Source organism: Tachyglossus aculeatus, chromosome 5, assembly GCF_015852505.1.
Source record: "Tachyglossus aculeatus isolate mTacAcu1 chromosome 5, mTacAcu1.pri, whole genome shotgun sequence".
Lineage (NCBI taxonomy): Eukaryota > Metazoa > Chordata > Mammalia > Monotremata > Tachyglossidae > Tachyglossus > Tachyglossus aculeatus.
The window spans coordinates 79,887,998-79,907,586 of NC_052070.1; the positions used below are offsets into that span (position 1 = coordinate 79,887,998).

Here is a 19,589-nt window from a genome sequence, read left to right on the forward strand (position 1 = left end):
TGACGCGTTTTCCCTGTAAGGCCAATTCATTCTTGGCACCCTGGGCCCCTTCGGAGCACTTTGGGATCCTTCGTTTGAAAGGCTGCCCATGAGCAAGCCATGTACTTTGGGCGGACCTTTTCGTTTTGTAGAAATTGACTTTCAGAATCCTGCTGATTATATCTTCTTGATTGCAGCTTTCTTCGGGAGGGATTTGGTAAAGTTTCCTGTGGCAAGAGGCTCCACTTCCCTCCCTCTGCTGCAGGGTTGGCTATTCATCCCAGATGATGGAAAGTCTGATGCGCTTACTCCCCTAAGTTCGAACCCTAGTTTTCACTGCCAATTGGAAGAATTCGAAACAAAAGATGTCTTATACATAGCGAAGAACAAAAGACGTCTGTCTGTCAGACTGTGAGCTCCTTGTGGGATTGGGTATGACCTACTTATCTTGTATCTACCCCAGAGCTTAGAACAGTGCAGGACACATAGTAAGCACTTACCCAATGCCAAAGTTATTATTTCTTCAGTCTTAGAGAGGATGAAAATGGACTTTTCATCTCATAAACTGGCATCACAGTAACTTCTCATTTTGTAAAGACAGCTTCTGAATGCTGCTTTTACAATGCGAATGTTTCAGCTGCTTAAGACCCTGGGTATGTTTCACGAGTCAATGAAACATTTGTACATTGTATGACGTGCACAGATGTGCAGAGGGTATGCACTCATTCCTCTAATTGAAAAGAAAATGCCATATTGCATACTTGTTTCTGAACCCCCTATATATCACAGGAACCAAGATTCTAGGATTATGTTGTTTGGCAGTTGGTTGCTCCCAAAAGAGTAATCGCAAAAACGTTTTCAGTACAAATTATTACATTCATTTCCTGATAATAAACTGGTCTGTGAAAATATGAGGTAAGGGAATATGTGCAGGAACAGAAATACGAGTTCAAGGATGGCTCATTTAGAGGCGTAGGTTCTTCAAATTTCAGTCTTTTCAGGTCCTTCTTTATTTTTTTCTGAAAGCTTTGTACCAGAAATGAAAAGACATTTTTTCAAGGCAGCAATCAATCATATTTATTGAGCGCTTACTGTGTGCAGAGCACTGTACTAAGCACTTGGGAAGTACAAGTTGGCAACATATAGACAGTCCCTACCCAACAGTGGGCTCACAGTCTAAAAGTGATTTATAAATCTGTAGATTACAGATCCGACCACCAGATTAGAACAGTGCTTGGCACATACCACTGGCTTAACAAATACCATAATGATTATTATTATTGATAGTAAATCCCACAAGTTCAATGAGTTCCCACTTTCGGTTTAAGTCCAAGTATAAAGTCTGTGAGTGCAAATGCAGCCTGGAATGAACCGAAATCAAAACATCCAATCATGAACTAACGGTTGATTTAGAAATGTGTTTGTAAGCCTTTGCGGCCGATCGCTTTGGGGAATTGTCACGGGATGCTTAGAGCTCAACTCCGGGGAAATGAGTCCAAATTTCTCTGGGCTTCTTGATAGTGCCTTCTTTCTAAAATAATCACGATGGCATTTATTAAGCGCTTACTGTGTGCAAAAAAATGCCCCTAATAATAATAATTGTGGTATGACTGTTACTATGTGCCAAGCACTGTACTAAGCACTGGGGTAAATACAAGGTATTCGGGCAGGCCAGAGTCCCTGTTCCAACCAGGGTTCACAGTCTATCATCATCAATCGTATTTATTGAGCGCTTACTGTGTGCAGAGCACTGTACTAAGCGCTTGGGAAGTACAAATTGGCAACATATAGAGACAGTCCCCGCCCAACAGTGGGCTCACAGTCTATGAGGTGGAAAGGGTAGTGGATCCCTGTTTTACAGATGAGGAAACTGAGGCACAGAGAAGTGAAGTGACTTACCCAGGCTCACACAGGAGACGTGGTGGAGCCGGAATTAGAACCCAGGTTCTCTGTCTCCTAAATCCATGCTCTTTCCAGGCAGTCACGCCTGCTTCCCATCTATGTATCCTGGGCTACTCTTCCCATAGGTCTCCACTGAGTTGTAGTTTGCTTGGAGTTTTTCGGGGGATGATTCCTAATGTCAAAGGAAAAAAGCATTTTAAAGTAGCGGACCCAACCAAGAAGGGGCCGAGAAGGCCACAACCTGTGGCGACCGAGGGATGGGGCAGACCTCGCTCCCCTAGGGGATTATAGACAGGCATCATCAGGAGCCCCTTAGAAGTTTTGGACTTGTTTCCTCAGGGCGAGTTTTAATGATTCCCTAAAGCAACCAGAGTCAAAGACATGAAACATTGCTAAATCATAATCAATCGTATTTATTGAGCGCTTACTGTGTGCAGAGCACTGGACTAAGCGCTTGGGAAGTCCAAGTTGGCAACATATAGAGACGGCCCCTACCCAACAGTGGGCTCACAGTCTAAAAGGGCTCACAGTCGAAATCAAACATTAGTTCGTGTTGGGCCGTTTGGGCTGAGCAAACTCCAGACCACACGCACACTTAATGGAGGTCACGGGCCTGAGGTCATGGGTTCTAATCCCGGCTCCGCCACTTGTCAGCTGTGTGACTTTGGGCAAGTCACTTCACTTCTCTGTGCCTCAGTTACCTCATCTGTAATAATAATAATGTTGGTATTTGTTAAGCGCTTACTATGTGCTGTTCTAAGCGCTGGGGGGATACAAGATGATCAGGTTGTCCCACGGGGGGCTCACTGTCTTAATCCCCATTTTACAGATGAGGTAACTGAGGCCCAGAGAAGTTAAGTGACTTGCCCAAAGTCACGCAGCTGACAAGAGGCAGAGCTGGGATTTGAACCCATGACCTTTGACTCCCAAGCCCGTGCTCTTTTCACTGAGCCGCGCTGCCTCTCTGTAAATGGGGATTAAGACTGTGAGTCCCATGTGGGACAACCTGACCACCTTGTATCCCCCTAGCACTGAGAACAGCTCTTCGCACATAGTAAGCACTTAACAAATGCTATCATCAATCGTATTTATTGAGCGCTTACTATGTGCAGAGCACCATTATCTCTATTAACAGTTATCTCTATTAATAATTATCTCTATTAATAATTAGCAGTTATTGTTATTAACTGCTATCACTATTAACAACTGTGGTATTTGTTAAGCCTTACTGTGGGCCCAGCACTGAACTAAGCGTTGGGGAAGATACAGTATAATGCAAATCAGGCATATCCTCTGTCCCACATGGGGCTTGCAGTTTAAGCAGGGAGAACATACATTGAATCCCCACATTCCAGATGAGGCAACTGAGGCACAGAGAAGTCAAACGACTAGCCCAGGTTCACACAGTCGGCAGGTGGCAGAACCGGCATTGGAACCCAGGTCCTCCGACTCCCAGGGTCCCTTCTCTTTCCAATTACTCCATGCCTAAAGTCACACAGCAGACAAGCGGAAGAGCTGGGATTAGCTCCTTCGAGATCTCAACTTTCTAATAAAGTAAAAAAAAAATGAAGTTCTACTGGGGTTAAGTTCCCAAAAGCAACTCAAAAGATTCAGACACATATTTCTAAAAGAATTTTAATCTTCAACCATAGCACGGCAAGGTGGTAACCCGATAAAGGAGTAACGGTGATCTATTTATGGGATGATGAAAAGGCGAAATGAGCTGACAGACTGATGATCGTTCACCTGAGTCGCTGCTAAGGGAGGCTTGAGGTGCCAGCCCCCCAAGAACCGCATTGCTGTCCCCTCGCTGCGGCCGGCTCCCCCATTCCGGACGGAATGGAAACTTCCCTAGGCCCAGGAACTTCCCTTCCACCCTCCGTCCTCGGTCACCGACGTTTCAGAAGCTGAAAAGCCCGTGTTCTCGTGCCTTCTTGAACATCACTTCCACGCACCACGACTCCGATAGTGCATCTGAATGCCTTTAGGATAAGGACAGACTGTATCTCTAGAGCGGAAGCTCGCTGTGGGCAGGGAATGCGTCTCGTTTATTGTTATACTGCATCCTCCCAAGCACTTAGCACAGTGCTCTGCACACAGTAAGCCCTCGATAAATATGCTTGCCTGACTGACTGAGGACATTTAAAGGGCATGATGATGGACATTTGCAGACTGGAACATAAAAAGGTAACAAGATCCTTAAATGAAAGAGGCAGTAAAAAGGCACAGTATGGGCCTGGCCTTATTTTATTTATGAAAACAGCCTGCCAAAGATATTAATCATCTGCTGCAGCCCTGATTTTTTTTCAACGAACAAACCAATCTATCATTACCAGACCGCTTCCTCTACTTGGGTCGCGGACCACTTTCTAGGCACACAGGAAAGGCCCTCTGATTGCTTGATTAGCTTGGAGTACTGATTAAAATGCAAGAAGGAAGTTTCGGAACCCAAATATGTAATTTTCATGATTAACCAGGAAAATAACAGCGTTGGACAAAACTGCCTATCGGCCAAGGTTACTTAATGCCACGTGCCGCCTATAGCCTTCCCCGCTTCCAAGCATGACACAGAAACAATTTATTTAAGAAAAGTTTTACTAATCCGTGACTATTTCAGCAAGTTATTGCAATGGGTGTGAAAGGCAGGCAGACACACTGTGCTACAGGCTATAGAAAAACAAAAGGGTTTTGTACAGTTAAAATGTTAAACAGGCCTCAGGGATTTCACGATGAAAAAGACTAACCGATCTGTAAAAGAAATGAATCTGGAAGATTAGATCCAGTATTAGCACCTACATCACTGAAAGTAGAACTTGAAGTTTTTCCATCCTCCGAGTAAAATCGTTTTCCAGAAGGACAACGCCGCAAATCATAGTGACGGGGAACTTAGAGCCGCATGCAGCACTGTCACCGAGAACATGCGAGAGTGTGTAAGAACACAACGGAAACAAGTACTGAGATGACTTCAATCTGAGGGCTTATACTCGAAACCAAAGTTTTTTACCCTGAACCGATGGCCAGATAGGTGTGCGTCCTGAATACTGCCTACAATAAAGGTCTTTTGATAAATTCCGCCAGTGGAAATAGTTAAAAATGAGGCTATACGGTATTAAACCTGTAAGTTAAGTTCCTATAAATTATATTTATACTAAAACAAAGAGAGAGTTCACCGGGCTTCTTACACATTCAGAGACGGAGCGGGGACATCTAAATAACGTGACAGTTCAGCATCCACTTTATTGTGCTTACGGATTTTAACGCAACGAGTGACACGACACCCTCCGACATTCACGGAAAGGCAACAATGACGGGACGTTCCTCCACGGAGGTGTGAGGGAATTGGAAATCATATTAAATACTGATTCACTTAGAAGAACTGCTACCTAAGGACAGATAGCATTATGCCGTTTTATTTCCAGGGACCTTTAGGGATCTTGTACACATTCTGAGCCACGACCGACAATCCAGGGAGCTCTTGGAGGCCTGGTGAGGCATCTACGGGTCACGGACGGGGCTGACCTCTCACAAGATGCCATGCCCTGGAGAAAAGGCATTTCCCTTTCTTTGGGGGAATCAGATCACCCAGATTGAACGACATCTGCTTTGCTCCGAAGCCACCCGGTGAAGTTGAAGGCCCAGAGCCAAGAGCGACAGGAGCCGTAATAACCGCGGCGGGCATGAACTGGACTTTGCATTGGACTGATTTATGCAGTTCGTTTTTTTATCAAACCGTTCTGAGTTAAAAAAAAAAAAACAACTGCTTCATTGTCTTTTCTCCGAAATTACTACAAAGGTTACAGTTCTATACGGCTGAAAGACACAATGTGGATGCCGAGGAATTTAGCAGGTCGCTCCGGGGGGAGCGGGACATCCGAAAGTCAGTCCTGGGGGTGGATGGCACCGTGGCGCTGGTAGCGGATCCGAAGGAATGACGCTCTGGAGAGGAGGTAGGGGATGCTCTGCGGTTGCCCATTGGTCAGAGGAGAGTCCTGGGTGGAGGAGGGCTTTGAAAAGAAAAAAAACACAGCTTTTCAGAAAGCGGAAAAAGGCTCCAAATCCTGTTTTGATTTTTGTCTTCCTACCCTATGTGTTCAGCTGGACGGTTTACCTTGAGGAGGTCCTCAGCTCGGCACCCTCAGGCCCAGACCCCATGGAGCACAACAACCTGAAAACTCGGAGGCTGAATTCTCCTAGGGACGCCTAGAAAAGTCATTTACCCTGTTTTAAGAAAGGATCTCAGATTTAAAGGGCAACAGTCTGCACCATATTTGTAAAATACCTTAACTAGTGCTTGAAAAAAACGCAAGAGCAAGCGAAATCACTACAAAATGCTTCTCCGCTTAATTCAAGCCCCCCTTGGAGACCATCCTTAATCTGGTTGGACCAGGAATGTATTCCTCTGAATTCAAAATCACATGAAGGCTTTAGGTGGCAGGAGGGTTGGGGAAGGAGGGATAAGGGCAGGAGATGGAAAGGAGGATTGTGGAAGGGAGTTATGGGCTCATCCCAGCAGCCTGAAAAGTCCTCAGCCCACACAGATATCTGCTCTTGACTGAGGTACCACTCTGAGAACACGGCTGGGCCGAAGAAAAATATTTGCCACTTATGAAACTATCCAGAAGTTCCAAACAAAAATCTTGCCCATTTCAAAAATTTCACAGTTGCTTGAACATTCCGAGATTAGCCTCTTGTGTGTAATTGCTCAAAATCCCACATCACCTCAGAAAAACATTCTATTTAGCAATAATAGCTGCAAAATGAGTCATGACAAATGGATTGTGCCAAGTCAGCGCAGCTGCAATTGATAAAAACAAACTTATTCCACTGGTATGTTGCGAAAACCACACAGGAGGTTCCTGACTGCTCACTTTTACAAATATTGGTTTGGAAATTATAAATCAGAAACTGCAGACAAGTACAACGAAATGTGCCTGAACACTCAGCTACCCGGAGTATTTAATTAGAAATAAATATGATGGAAAGACTCATTTGGGCTTTTTTGCTTCCAAAGACTCATGTGCTGCTCCTACTTTCCGAACAGAGAGATTGAGATAGGTCGGTGTCTATATTTGCTACAGAGTGGAAGGAAACTCTACGCTGTGCTTTCCAAAGGCTCTCGGGACCCAACACCAACGAGGAAAGTGATTTTGATATCTTTTAGACTGTGAGCCCACTGTTAGGTAGGGACTGTCTCTATATGTTGCCAACTTGTACTTCCCAAGCGCTTGGTACAGCGCTCTGCACACAGTAAGCGCTCAATAAATACGATTGATGATGATGATGATTTTGAAGACCTTTATTTAATGAACTCTGTAGTATTTCCTGCCCTTTCCAAAGCACTTGTCAGTGGCAGACACCCGAGAGCTCCAATCGACGGTATTTATTGTTTACTACGTGCAGAGCGCTTGGGAGAGTACAACAGAGTTGGTGGGCACATTCCCTGCCCACAACCATGTGCCAGTGACATCCATGTCGCTGATGATGTTGCTGACAGGGAAAGTGCATCCCTGAGCATGAGTTTCTTTGAGAAATAGTCGGTCCCCTTTTCGAGGCCCTTTGCCATTTGGGCGACCACTACTCAACCATGAACAGGTCAGGAGAGTTAGGTTCCTCTTGACCCCAGGCTACGGGCTGGGGTTGTTTTGCCAACAGTGGTGAGGGTTTACGCTTAGCTATCCCTGCTCCCTCGCCCAGCCCTACTGTGCCCGGCAGAATGTGTTGGGAAACAGCTGGGAAGGAAAATGGAATGTAGTCCGCGAGCATAAAACATAATACCTCCGAGACCCCGTCAGCAGCAGCAGTACTTTCCCAAGCGCTTAGTCTCTGCACACAGTAAGCGCCCAATAAATACCACGGACTGAGCGACTGATCTAAGGCGGGGTCGAGTGTGATAATCAAGAGCAGCTTTTTATAGGGTGGGAGGATCAAAAGCCAAGGGAAAGGGAAAAATAAATAAATAACCCAGAAGACAAAAGTAAAGGAGAGCAGAACAATAAGGTATACATTGGTCCTTCTAGACTGTAAGCTTCTTGTGAGCAGGGAACGTGTCTACCAATTCTGTTGAATTGGACTCTCCCAAATGCTTAGTACAGTGCTCTGCAAATACGGCTGGTTGGCTGATTGTTCTATACCCAAATAGACTGGATCCAGTAATCGACGTAAGCAACAGAAAAGGCACGTGTGGGCAATGGGTGAATGTGCCAGGGGCTAGCGCAGCCTCATCAGACTCCTAGGCACTGGCGGATTTGGGCAGTCTGATCCCAGCAATGATCTGACCATCTGATGTGACCTCCCTAAAATCTCCCCTGCTGCTTTCCAGTCCCTCCCTCCTCCTGTCCCTTCTTCAACTCTCCTTCTTTCCCAGCAGGATCTCAAGAGGAGATGTGCCTCCTCTCAAAATCCACCCCCTCCACCTGCACCGTCAGCCCCATATCAAAGCACTTACCCCCTCGTCTTCCCTGCCTGATTGCCATCTTCAACTGTTCACTCTATAGTGGCTTTTTCCCCACTGCTTTCAAACACGCTCATTTCTCCCCTATCCTAAAAATACTCTCCCTTGACCTCATAGGGCCCTCCAGTTATTGCCCCAACCTATCTTCCTCCTACCACTCCTCTCCAAACTCCTTGAGTGAGTTGTCTACACCTGCTGCCTCAAGTTCCTCTCCATCAATTCTCTCCTTTACCCTCTCCAATCTGGCTTCACTTCAGGATAACTGCCCTCTCAGAGGTCACCAATGATCTCCTTTTTGCCAAATCCAATGACCTCTACTGCATCCTAATCCCCCTCGACCTCTCAACTGCCTTTGCCACTGTCAATGACTTCCTTCTCCTGGAAACATCATCCAACCTTGGTTTCACTGACTCATGTCCTCTCCTGGCCTAGACTGTGAGCCCACTGTTGGGTAGGGACTGTCTCTATAAGTTGCCAGCTTGCACTTCCCAAGCGCTTAGTACAGTGCTCTGCACACAGTAAGCGCTCAATAAATACGATTGACTGATTGATTGATTCTCCTATCTCTCTGGCCGCTTATCCTCACTCTCCTTCGTGCGCTCCTCCTCTGCTTCCTACCCACTAACTGTGGGGTTCACTTCTGAGTCTCCTATTTTCCATTTACACCAACTCCCTTGGAAACTCATTCACTCCCATAGCTTCAACTACCATCTCTATGCAGACAATTCCCAAATCTACATCTCCAGCCCTGATCTCTCTCCCTCCCTCGCAGTCTCCCATTTTCTCCTGCCTTCAGGACATCTCTGCTTGGATGTCCTGTCCCGCCGACACCTCAAACTTAACGTTTGAAACGGAACTCCTCATCTTCCACCCAAGTCCTGTCCTCCCCATAACTTTCCCGTCACTATAGAGTGCACCACCATCCTCCCGGCCTCACAAGCTCTGAACACTGGCATTTATCCTTGATACTTCTCTGTCATTCAGCACTCAATTTCAATCTGTCACCAAATCCCAACAGTTCAACCTCTACAAGGCTAAAATCTGCCCCTTCCTCTCCATCCTAACTGCTGCCATGTTAATCCAAGCGCTTATCCTATCCTGCCTCCATTACTGTATCAGACTCCTTGTCAACCTCCCTGCCTTCTGTCTTCCTCGACTCCAGTCCATACTTCACTCTCCTGCACAGATGAACATTTTTCTACAAAAACGGTCAGTCCATGTTTCCCCATTCCTCAAGAACTGCCAGTGGTTGTCCATCCCCCTCCGCATCAAATAGGAACTCCTTTCCATCAGCTTTAAAGCAATGAATCACCTTTCCCTCGTACCTCGCTCCCCTTCTCCTCCTGTGGAGCTCACTCCCCTAGCCCCCAACCCTTGACCCATCTCCAAGGTACACTTCCTCTATTTCTGCATTTATGCTGCCGAGGGCCGCGGGCAGAAATCCAGTCAACTTGGGCCATTTTAAATCCATCCTTCCTTGTTTTAACTGCCCTCTCAAGCACAGCAACATTACTTCTCTGCCCTCACTGACTCCTATGCCCACTGCCCCCACCTATTATTCCAGACCTTTAACTCCCACCTGAAATGCCCCAACCATCCCCAATGGAAGCAGCGTGGCTCAGTGGAAAGAGCCCGGGCTTTGGAGTCAGAGGTCATGGGTTCAAATCCCGACTCCGCCGCTTGTCAGCTGTGTGACTTTGGGCAAGTCACTTCACTTCTCTGGGTCTCAGTTACCTAATCTGGAAAGTGGGGATGAAGACTGTGAGCCCCACGTGGGACAACCTGATCACCTTGCAATCTCCCCAGTGCTTAGAACAGTGCTTTGCACATAGTAAGTGCTTAACAAATGCTATTATTATTATCCCCAACTCTCCCCCGATAACCCTGCCAACTACTTTGTTCACAGAATTGAAACCAACAGGTATGAACTTCCCGATACTCTCTCACCCCTCGACCTTAACTCTCTCTCTAATCCTTCTCAGCCATCTCTAAAGAGGGGATCTCCTGCCTGATTTCAAATGTGTCTCTGTCTCCCTCTCTCCTCACCTTCTATATAAACATTTGCCCCACTTCTCTCTCCTACCGACTGCAGTCTTCGTCGGTTCCTTCCGCACTGCCTCAAGCCCATTCGGGTTTCCCCTATCCTAAAACAAACAACAAAAAAACCAAGCTTGCCGGGGCCCCACTGCAACATTCAGATTTACCCCTGCCATCTCCCTCCATCCCATTCCTGTCCAAATTCCTTGAACAAGTAGTCTACACCGGCTGCCTCCATTTCCTCTCCTCCACCCAAAACAATTTCTGCCCACCACTCCACTGGGACAACTCACTCCTCTATCACCTATGACGTCCTTAATGCTAAATCCAACAGATGGGTTCTACTTTTACAACACTGTTAAAATCCACCCTTTCCTCTCCGTCCAAACTACTACCACGTTGATCCAAGCACTTATCCTATCTCTCCTGGACTACTGCATCAGCCTCCTTGTTGACCTCCCTGTTTCTCCCCACTCCAGTCCATACTTCACTCTGCTGCAGTTTATTTTTCTAAAAAGGTGTTCAGTCCATGTTTCCCCAAACCTCAAGAACCTCCACTGGATGCCCATTCACTTCTGCATCGAACAGAAACTCCTTACCCTTGGGTTTAAAGCACTACCCTTCTTATCTTACCTTGGTGATTTCCTACAACACTGAACCAGCTACTCACTGAACTTCGAACCCGTATACCTCATTGCTGAACCCTTGCCCGTGTCTCTGGCCAGGTACTCCCTCCCCATTCATAACCGACAGATCATCTTCCCCACCTTCAAAGCTTTATTAAAATCACATGTCCTCCAAGACTAACTGACTAAACCCTCATTTCCCCTACTCCCTCTCCCTTCTGCGTCATCCTAGCACTGGGATTTGTACCCTTCATTCATGCCACCCTCAGCCTCACGGCACTTATGTACCTACCCGTAAGTTACGTTAACGTGATTTATGTTATGTTATGCTATGTTTATGTTAACGCTGATTACAGTCTCCCCCTCTAGACTGTAAGCTCCTTGTGGGAAAGGAACACGTCTATCAACTGTTGAGAGCTGGGATGATAAGCTAGGTGTTTCTTCCACTAGGTCATGAGTACCCAATGTAATATTAATATTTACCTCAGATTCCATAGTTTTATCTTCCACTGTTTATGCCTCTGTCTTCGTAAATGGTAATTTCAATCTACGTGCAACAGCTAAGAAAACACACCACAGAATACAATAGGGCAAGAACGTAACTGATCTTCTAACCTTGGGTGCCAGTGCAAATGATCAGACATAACCATTCACCTTTTCTCATTTCGTTTTCCTGTTAATTTTTATTTTCACCTATTCAATTTTGTGGATTTTTATATTTTGAACTGAAAAAAGGTTTTGATTTTTTTTTCCCCAAGAATGATGGACTTAGCTTCGTATCTTGTTCATTTTTTTGAGATTTTCTCTTCCCACATACTTTTTCTCTTCCCACACCCAAGAAGAATTGTTTTTAATGACACACTTTTGTTCCAATTGTGGAAAAAAAAAATCCAGATTATAAAAATAAGAGTAATGTGGAGTGTCTTCTGGATTACAGTGAAATGGCCAAAATTCTATTATTAAACTGGGGGAAAACCAATCCAGTTATCAAACTTAATTACATTTCAATGATCAAACTCAATGCTGTCTATACTGATAATTCGCCAAAAAACACACACAATAAGTCACGGATAATGAAACTATACAACTGTCAGCTGTAAATGATTTAGGCAATATATCAGACGGAGCCCACAGAACAGCAATTCACGTAGAGGATAAGTCCAACCACACACACTCTGAGTTTTTGCATTTCAAAGGGGCTTCGAGTTCAGAGTTCTCTGCAGATGAAGTGATTTAACTCAAACCACTCTGTTATTACTACAAGGTGCCCTCAGAACCACCAAGACAGATGGTAACCAGAATTTTACAATTTCTAAAGAGACTTGCAAAGCAGTCAGCATATAGCACGAAAGCAACTTGCAGAAAGGAGGGGTTTTGAGAGACCTGTACCATCCACAAAAAAATACCGGGAGCTGGCACGGGAACAAAAATAATGGCCTTTAGAGGATGGTACTGCTATTATCATAAACTTTTTTTTAAAAAAGAATGATTTTGGGAGTGCTATTTTTTTAAGTAATAAGGAATGGCTGTGCTCTCATCTACAGTGTAAGCTCATTCTTTAGATTATGCTCATTTTGGGCAGGGAATGTGCCTACTAATTCTGATATACTCTACTCTCCCAAATGCTTAGTACAGTGCTCTGCACACAATAAGCACTCATTGATCGATGAAGAGGAAACTTTGCCTGACACTTTCTGGTATGAATAGCTACTGTCTCCGCAACAGCCAATGAAATCAGTCCTTTCTAGTTCATCAAAGAGGTAAAATGAATGACCTTGTACAGAAGCACTTTAGAAGTTCTACTAGGACGAAATGTTTCTCCACAAATGCAAAAATCAAAGTTTGACTAGTTCCATAATGTCTGGGAGCTATCAACGGGCAAGCGCCCTGCACTCAGTAAGCGCTCGATAATACGACTGACTGACTGACGGACTGAAACGCAGTTTCGATGGAAAGGATACAACTCTCAGTCCTCGTTCGATGGGGTCTGTCAGGAGTAGGCCCTGGGGAGCGTAGATCTTCTCATTCTGTTCCTGAATGAATTTGGTGATCTTCTTCAGAACCTGCCAGAGACAGAAACCCACAAAGATGTTACGACTCTTCTCCTGCTTCCCGTTTTCAGCAGAAGCGCCTGCTGCCACCTCAAACACTCTAGACTAATTCAATATAATTAACTACAGTGTGACATGCAAGAAAATGAAAGTGCTTGAAAATGAAGTTAAAACTCCCTTCCACATGAGATGCTCTATGGGGTGAAGTCGGGTGAGGTCCTCTTTTCTTCCATCATTTCAGCATGACCTGGTGGATAGTGCATGGATCCGGGAGTTAGAAAGACCTGGGTTCTAGTCCTGGTGCAGCCACTTCTGTGCTGTGTGACCTTGGGCAAGTCACTCCACTTCTCTGTGCCTCATCTACCTCATCTGTACAATGGGGATTAAGACTGTCAGCCCCATGTGCGACAAAGAATGCATCCAACCCGATGAGCTTGTATCTACCCCAGTGCTTAGTACAGTGCCTGGTATGTAGTGAGCTCTTAAATACCATATCAAAAAAAAAAAAAAAGGTAATCTGGAGCTTTTGAAATAGCCCTCATTAGACAAAGGAGAACCTACAGAAAGAAAAGCCTTACTGAAAATGCTTCCCAAGTATAACCTTATTAATGAGATGCCTTTCACAGTCAGGAAAATTTTTTTTACTCTTACTCTTCCCATCTTCTCTGCTTTTCAGTCCCTTCTCATCTTCTGATTTTTTTTCCACTAACCAGTATCGGTTATCCTTCTCTCGCTAATGAGACTGCCAGGTTGGCTAGTAATTAGGTAGCACAGCTGGTCTGGGCTTTGTAAAGCTAGGAAGATCGGTTTCTTTGTAATGCCCGTGATGCTTAATTGCCTAGGAAGGGAGACTCCAGTAACTAGAGCCCTTCCACTAATCCCCAAACTGCTCTGGTCATGATGCCACTCCCTCAGGCACCTTAGCCTTTTTTGGTACGTCTCTATTTGTTGTCGCTTTATTTAACCCAGCTGCATTTGTTATGTATCTAATATCAGATATTTTGCTTGGCTATCCACTCAATTGCCTCTTTATATGATTGTGGAATCCCTTCTTTGGAGGCAGGGACATTGTATGCTTTTTTAAAAAGTATTCCAAGAGATTAGTACAGTGCTCTACATATAGGAAAGGTGCTTGATAAATACTGCTGATGACTAAGAACCGCTTGACCTGTTATAAAGATTTGGGCAAGTGCTCATTTTGGGCTCAAGTCATTGCTGATTCATTCATTCATTCAATCGTATTTATTGAGCGCTTACTGTGTGCAGAGCACTGTACTAAGTGCTTGGGAAATACAAGTTGGCAACATATAGAGACGGTACCTACCCAACAGTGGGCTCACAGTCTAGAAGGGGGAGACAGACAACAAAACAAAACATATTAACAAAATAAAATAGAATAGTAAATATGTACAAGTAAAATAGAGTAATAAATCTGTACAAACATATATACAGGTGCTGTGGGGAGGGGAAGGAGGTAGGGAGGGGGGGATGGGGAGGGGGAGAGGAAGGAGGGGGCTCAGTCTGGGAAGGCCTCCTGGAGGAGGTGAGCTCTCAGTAGGGCCTTGAAGGGAGGAAGAGGGCTAGCTTGGCGGATGGGCAGAGGGAGGGCATTGCAGGCCAGGGGGAGGACGTGGGCCGGGGGTCAATGGCGGGACAGGCGAGAACGAGGCACAGTGAGGAGGTTAGCGGCAGAGGAGCGGAGGGTGCGGGCTGGGCTGCAGAAGGAGAGTAGGGAGGTGAGGTAGGAGGGGACGAGGTGATGGACTGCCTTGAAGCCGAGAGAGAGGAGTTTTTGCCTGATGCATAGGTTGACTGGTAGCCACTGGAGATTTTTGAGGAGGGGAGTAACATGCCCAGAGCGTTTCTGCACAAAGATGATCCGGGCAGCAGCATGAAGTATAGACTGGAGTGGGGAGAGATAGGAGGATGGGAGATCAGAGAGGAGGCTGATGTAGTAATCCAGTCGGGATAGGAAGAGAGATTGAACCATCAGGGTAGCGGTTTGGATGGAGAGGAAAGGGCGGATCTTGGCGATGTTGCGGAGCTGAGACCGGCAGGTTTTGATGACGGATTGCATGTGAGGGGTGAACGAGAGAGCGGCGTCGAGGATGACACCAAGGTTGCGGGCTTGTGAGACGGGAAGGATGGTAGTGCCGTCAACAGTGATGGGAAAGTCAGGGAGAGGGCAGGGTTTGGGAAGGAAGATAAGAGTTCGGTCTTGGACACACTGAGTTTTAGATGGCGGGCAGACATCCAGATGGGAGATGTCTTGAAGGCAGGAGGAGACACGAGCCTGAAGGGAGGGAGAGAGAGCAGGGGCAGAGATGTAGATTTGGGTGTCATCAGCATGGCGATGATAGTTGAAGCCGTGGGAGCGAATGAGTTCACCAAGGGAGTGAGTGTGGATAGACAACGGAAGGGGACCAAGAACTGACCCTTGAGGAACCCCTACAGTAAGGGGATGGGAGGGGGAGGAGGAGCCCGCAAAAGAGACTGAGAGTAAATGGCCGGAGAGATAAGAGCCCGCTGTTGGGTAGGGACCGTCTCTATATGTTGCCAACTTGTACTTCCCAAGTGCTTAGTACAGTGCTCTGCACACAGTAAGCACTCAATAAATACGACTGAATGAATGAATAAGAGGAGAACCAGGAGAGGACAGAGTCTGTGAAGCCAAGGTTCAGACCCAGTGAAGTTAATCCTAAAACAGGATTAATGAAAAATGTCGCATCTGGAAACCTAGGAGACGTACATCTTTCTTGGCTCTACACCTATGGTCTACATTAACTACAGTCCGAGCCAAATATTTTCTGGGGGTTTTCAATTTGGTTTTTAAATCAGATTTCCAAACCTCTCATTCTTTCACAAACTCAGTTCTTCCACAGCACATTCATTATGCATTTTGGATAGAACACTTCTCCCTGTGAAGCACTTGTGATTGGATAGAACGGGGGGCAATATCAGGATAATTCGTTGTATGGGTGCATGTGGCAACAGAGCCGGTGGGCATAAAACCAATTTTCTCCTATGCAGGGTTCATCAGGGATATAATCTCCATTTAAGAGAATTTACACATTTCCACAAATTCACTGTTAGCATCCAATATGACCATATATTTAATACACCTATTTAACACTGCCCCCTACACACCTCAGGCTAGATAAATGTGGTATCCTCTCCATTCTCCTCTTCCTGTAATTTGCTTCCCTGCCTCTCTCTTCTTCTAGTCCTAATCTTTCGATGATCTGTCTTTTTTCCTTGTGTTTTCTGTACCTCTTTGTCCCTGCCCTCTTGTTCCTCTACTCAGATCCTCTTATCTCCTCTTTATGCCCCTCAGTTCCCTTCCTCATCTTCCTTTCAACTTGCCATTGGCTTTTCCTATTTCTGGACTCCCTTCTGACCCGCTCCTCTCTTGTTCCTGTGATTGTCTTTTAGACGTCCCTGGACTTTTTCCTCCTTCTACACGGTCTGTCCTCCTTCCCGTCTTTTCAACTGTCCCATGACAGCAAAAAGGATGAACCCAAATGGGTAGCCCTGTCTGGATGTACCCTAGATTGGCCTGGTGCTCCCTGCTCCTATGGTGGGAATCACACTTCAAGACTACACCTTGGCGACTTGCCCTGAGGCATGGCTGTGGTTTCAATAAATACGATTGATTGATTGATTGACTGATTCAAGCTGATTCCTGCCACGCTGAGCATGGAGACAGCAACCAGTCAAGAACACTGACTTGCTAGAAAGAAGATCCTCCCTGTTGTGGGGGCAGGGGGAGACGGACCTTGCATTTCCAGGGCTTGTAGTGGAACAGAGAGGCAGCGAAACACAGTCCTGAAGAGCCTTAAACAAGGGCTTGAGGAGTCCTATATGTTCCTTGGGCAGATAGACACACCTGCCATGACTGTCTCAGCTTTACAGGCATATCCCTGCTGGTGCACGCACTAGACTGTAAGCTCACTGTGGGAAAGGAATGTGACTACTGCTATACGGTACTCTCCCAAGCCTTAGTACAGTGCTCTGCACACAGTGAGTGCCAATAAATATGACTGACTGGGAAATGGTGACCTGGTAGCACTTTACACATATTGAGGAGAGATCACCCCTAGAGAAAGGAAAGGCAGAAATATTTAAAAACAAATCTACGGATTAAGCAATCTTTTTGAGACCCATTACATACTAACCCCAAGTCACTAGAAAACTTTGTCTAAAACACCTCATCTGGACGGAGATTATATGCAGAAATATAATTCCTCTCGGCCCTGGATAAACATCTTCAGAGATCCACTCTTGGAAGGACAGCTACGGTAAATTAATGAAAGGGCAGATGGATGGCAGGGGACAGAATTTACTCTGAAAAAATATTGGAATAGTTCTATTACCTCTAAAGAGTATTTTTTTTTTTTATTTCATCAAAAGAAAGAGAAAGTTCCTTCAGGTTACACAAACTCCTTCAGACTCCCAGGAACCTTAAAACAAAAACACCTTAAATGCATCGCGTCTTTATGAGAACAGTTCTGCCTTCTATCTTTGCATCAGAGTCTGTCAGTCACTCTCAGATAATGAATGGAAGGAAGCAAACCATAAAGATGCCCAGCTCAGGTCTCTCGAACTCTCCAATTTCCTTCTCAGCCCAGCTGCCAGCAATGGAAACTGGAGACTGTCTCCCCTTGCCCCAATCCATTAGTAGTAGAGGAGACTCTCAGAAAATGCCTGCATGACTGATTTCAAAGAAAGGACTGCTTCAATGCAGCGCTCTCTCTTCCCCTCTTCGGGAAAGGCCTGCTACCAGAAAAAATAACACTCCATTATATTCTAATCAAATTTAACTTTTGTTGGACAACATTTTTATTTAAGCTCTAAGAGCAGTAACAGGAACTTGGACACCAACTCAGAAAGAAGATCATAGTTGTATGTGAAATTCCAAATCCTCTTAGGGCACTACTGTCCCCAGCGAGGTATTTTCCAAACCTCTTAGCAAATGCCAGCAAGCACAAAACATTGCTTTTCCTTTCTTCTAGCCTAATAATAATGATAATAATAGTAATAATAAGTGTGGTATTTGTAAAGCGCTTACTAGGTGCCAGGCACTGTTCTAAGTGCTAGGATAGATACTAGCTAATCGGGTGAGGACACAGTCTATGTGGTCCCACGTGGGGCTCACGGTCTGAATCCCCATTTTCTACGTAGATCTTTTCTATATTCCATAAAGGACGCTGAGCCATTCTCATTTCAAGCAAGAGTTCTGTCAGCTTCACCCACTGATCCCAGGCACAACTTTTGGCCCAACACAGTTAAAATAAGCCACAAGGAAAAACTCCTTTCTTCCAACCTTCAATCTAAATCTCAATCCGTACAATCGTCCTAGAGCTTAATGCCTCTCAATCATACTGAGTCTTGACAGCTACTTCCTTCATCGAGCACTAGTACAGTGCTTTGCACACGGTAAGCGCTTAATAAATGCCATCATTATTAGTAAATTGGGGAAAGACTTCATGACCAAACGACTTCACACACTATAGGGTTTACTTAGTCGCAGGCTCCAGGATCCAGTTCGGCTAGCTCTTCAGCTCTCTCTTACACTTTGCTAGGTCCCCGATAACATCCTATCTACTTGGGCAGGGCAGAAAACAACAAAAGTCAGAGGGCTTCGACAAGCCTGTCTATTCCCCATCACTACAAACACCGGGTTGGCGGCATCAGAAAGAAAACACAGGCCTCTTTTTTTCTTTGGAGTCAATGAATAAATTCCATTGTACCATTAAAAGACGAAAAATACACAAGTGTTCTGGTGGATCTGGAAGGTTCTTTACATGCAGAAGTCAGTGCTTCACAAAGTGTGAGGCGCACGGCATACATTACCCCACTAATTCAAGTTTTCAATCTTCCTTAGACCTCCTTATCTCTTGGGGTCTAAGACTGGCCATTAAACTGGGAAAGGCCATGCTGCTGAGTCTTACTCCCTTTAACGAATCAGGTCAGAAGGAGCTGGGACCTAGAAATTCCCGATCCTTACCCAGGGCAAGTGTTCTCCACTTTCCCCCGCCAATAACAGAAACTCATGTAAAAAGTTTTCTTTTTGTTTTAAAAAGAAAAAAATGCAGTCGCTCCCTAACGAGAATGATCCCACTATCCTTCACGTTCCCACATCCGCTTTCTCCAAACTCATCTTTAAAGCACGGCCTGTCTTTATCTACCTCCCGGAAAAGTTTTATTTGCTGTGAGAGAGAGGCCTAGTGAAATTCCAAGTGGGCTCCTCCCTTTTGTAGCCTCAGGTCCTGAGCCCCTAGGCTTAAGTTGGAAAGGGAAAAGGCCAGGTCTGGCAGCTCCCAGGCCATACGTGGCTCCTGGTTTCTCACGGCAGCTGGGCTCCTACCCAAAGCAAGCCCTGGCCAAACTGGAAATGGCCCAGGCCTCCTTTCCCAGTGGCGTGCTAGACCTAAAAGGCAACTTTGCTGCTCAGGACCCCCGGGGACCCCCCCAAAGAGGGATTCCTGAGCCATTTCTGGTTCCACCCAGCTCACTCCCAGGCAGGCCCAGCGCTCACACTGC

At 45.6% G+C, this 19,589-nt stretch overlaps 1 protein-coding gene across 1 annotated transcript in view; it reads right to left on the minus strand.

Annotated features, from left to right (window-relative positions):
- Window positions 1-4,458: 4,458 nt before the first annotated feature.
- Window positions 4,459-19,589, minus strand: part of GOLGA7 (golgin A7) — a 35,456-nt gene continuing 20,325 nt past the window's right edge. Inside the window, exons 3-5 of the mRNA XM_038747005.1 lie at window positions 12,957-13,058; window positions 11,479-11,542; window positions 4,459-5,885 (exon numbers count right to left, since the gene is read on the minus strand). Coding sequence (XP_038602933.1) covers window positions 11,495-11,542; window positions 12,957-13,058 — 150 coding nt within the window. The 3' untranslated portion in view covers window positions 4,459-5,885; window positions 11,479-11,494. The remainder of the gene's footprint in view (window positions 5,886-11,478; window positions 11,543-12,956; window positions 13,059-19,589) is intronic.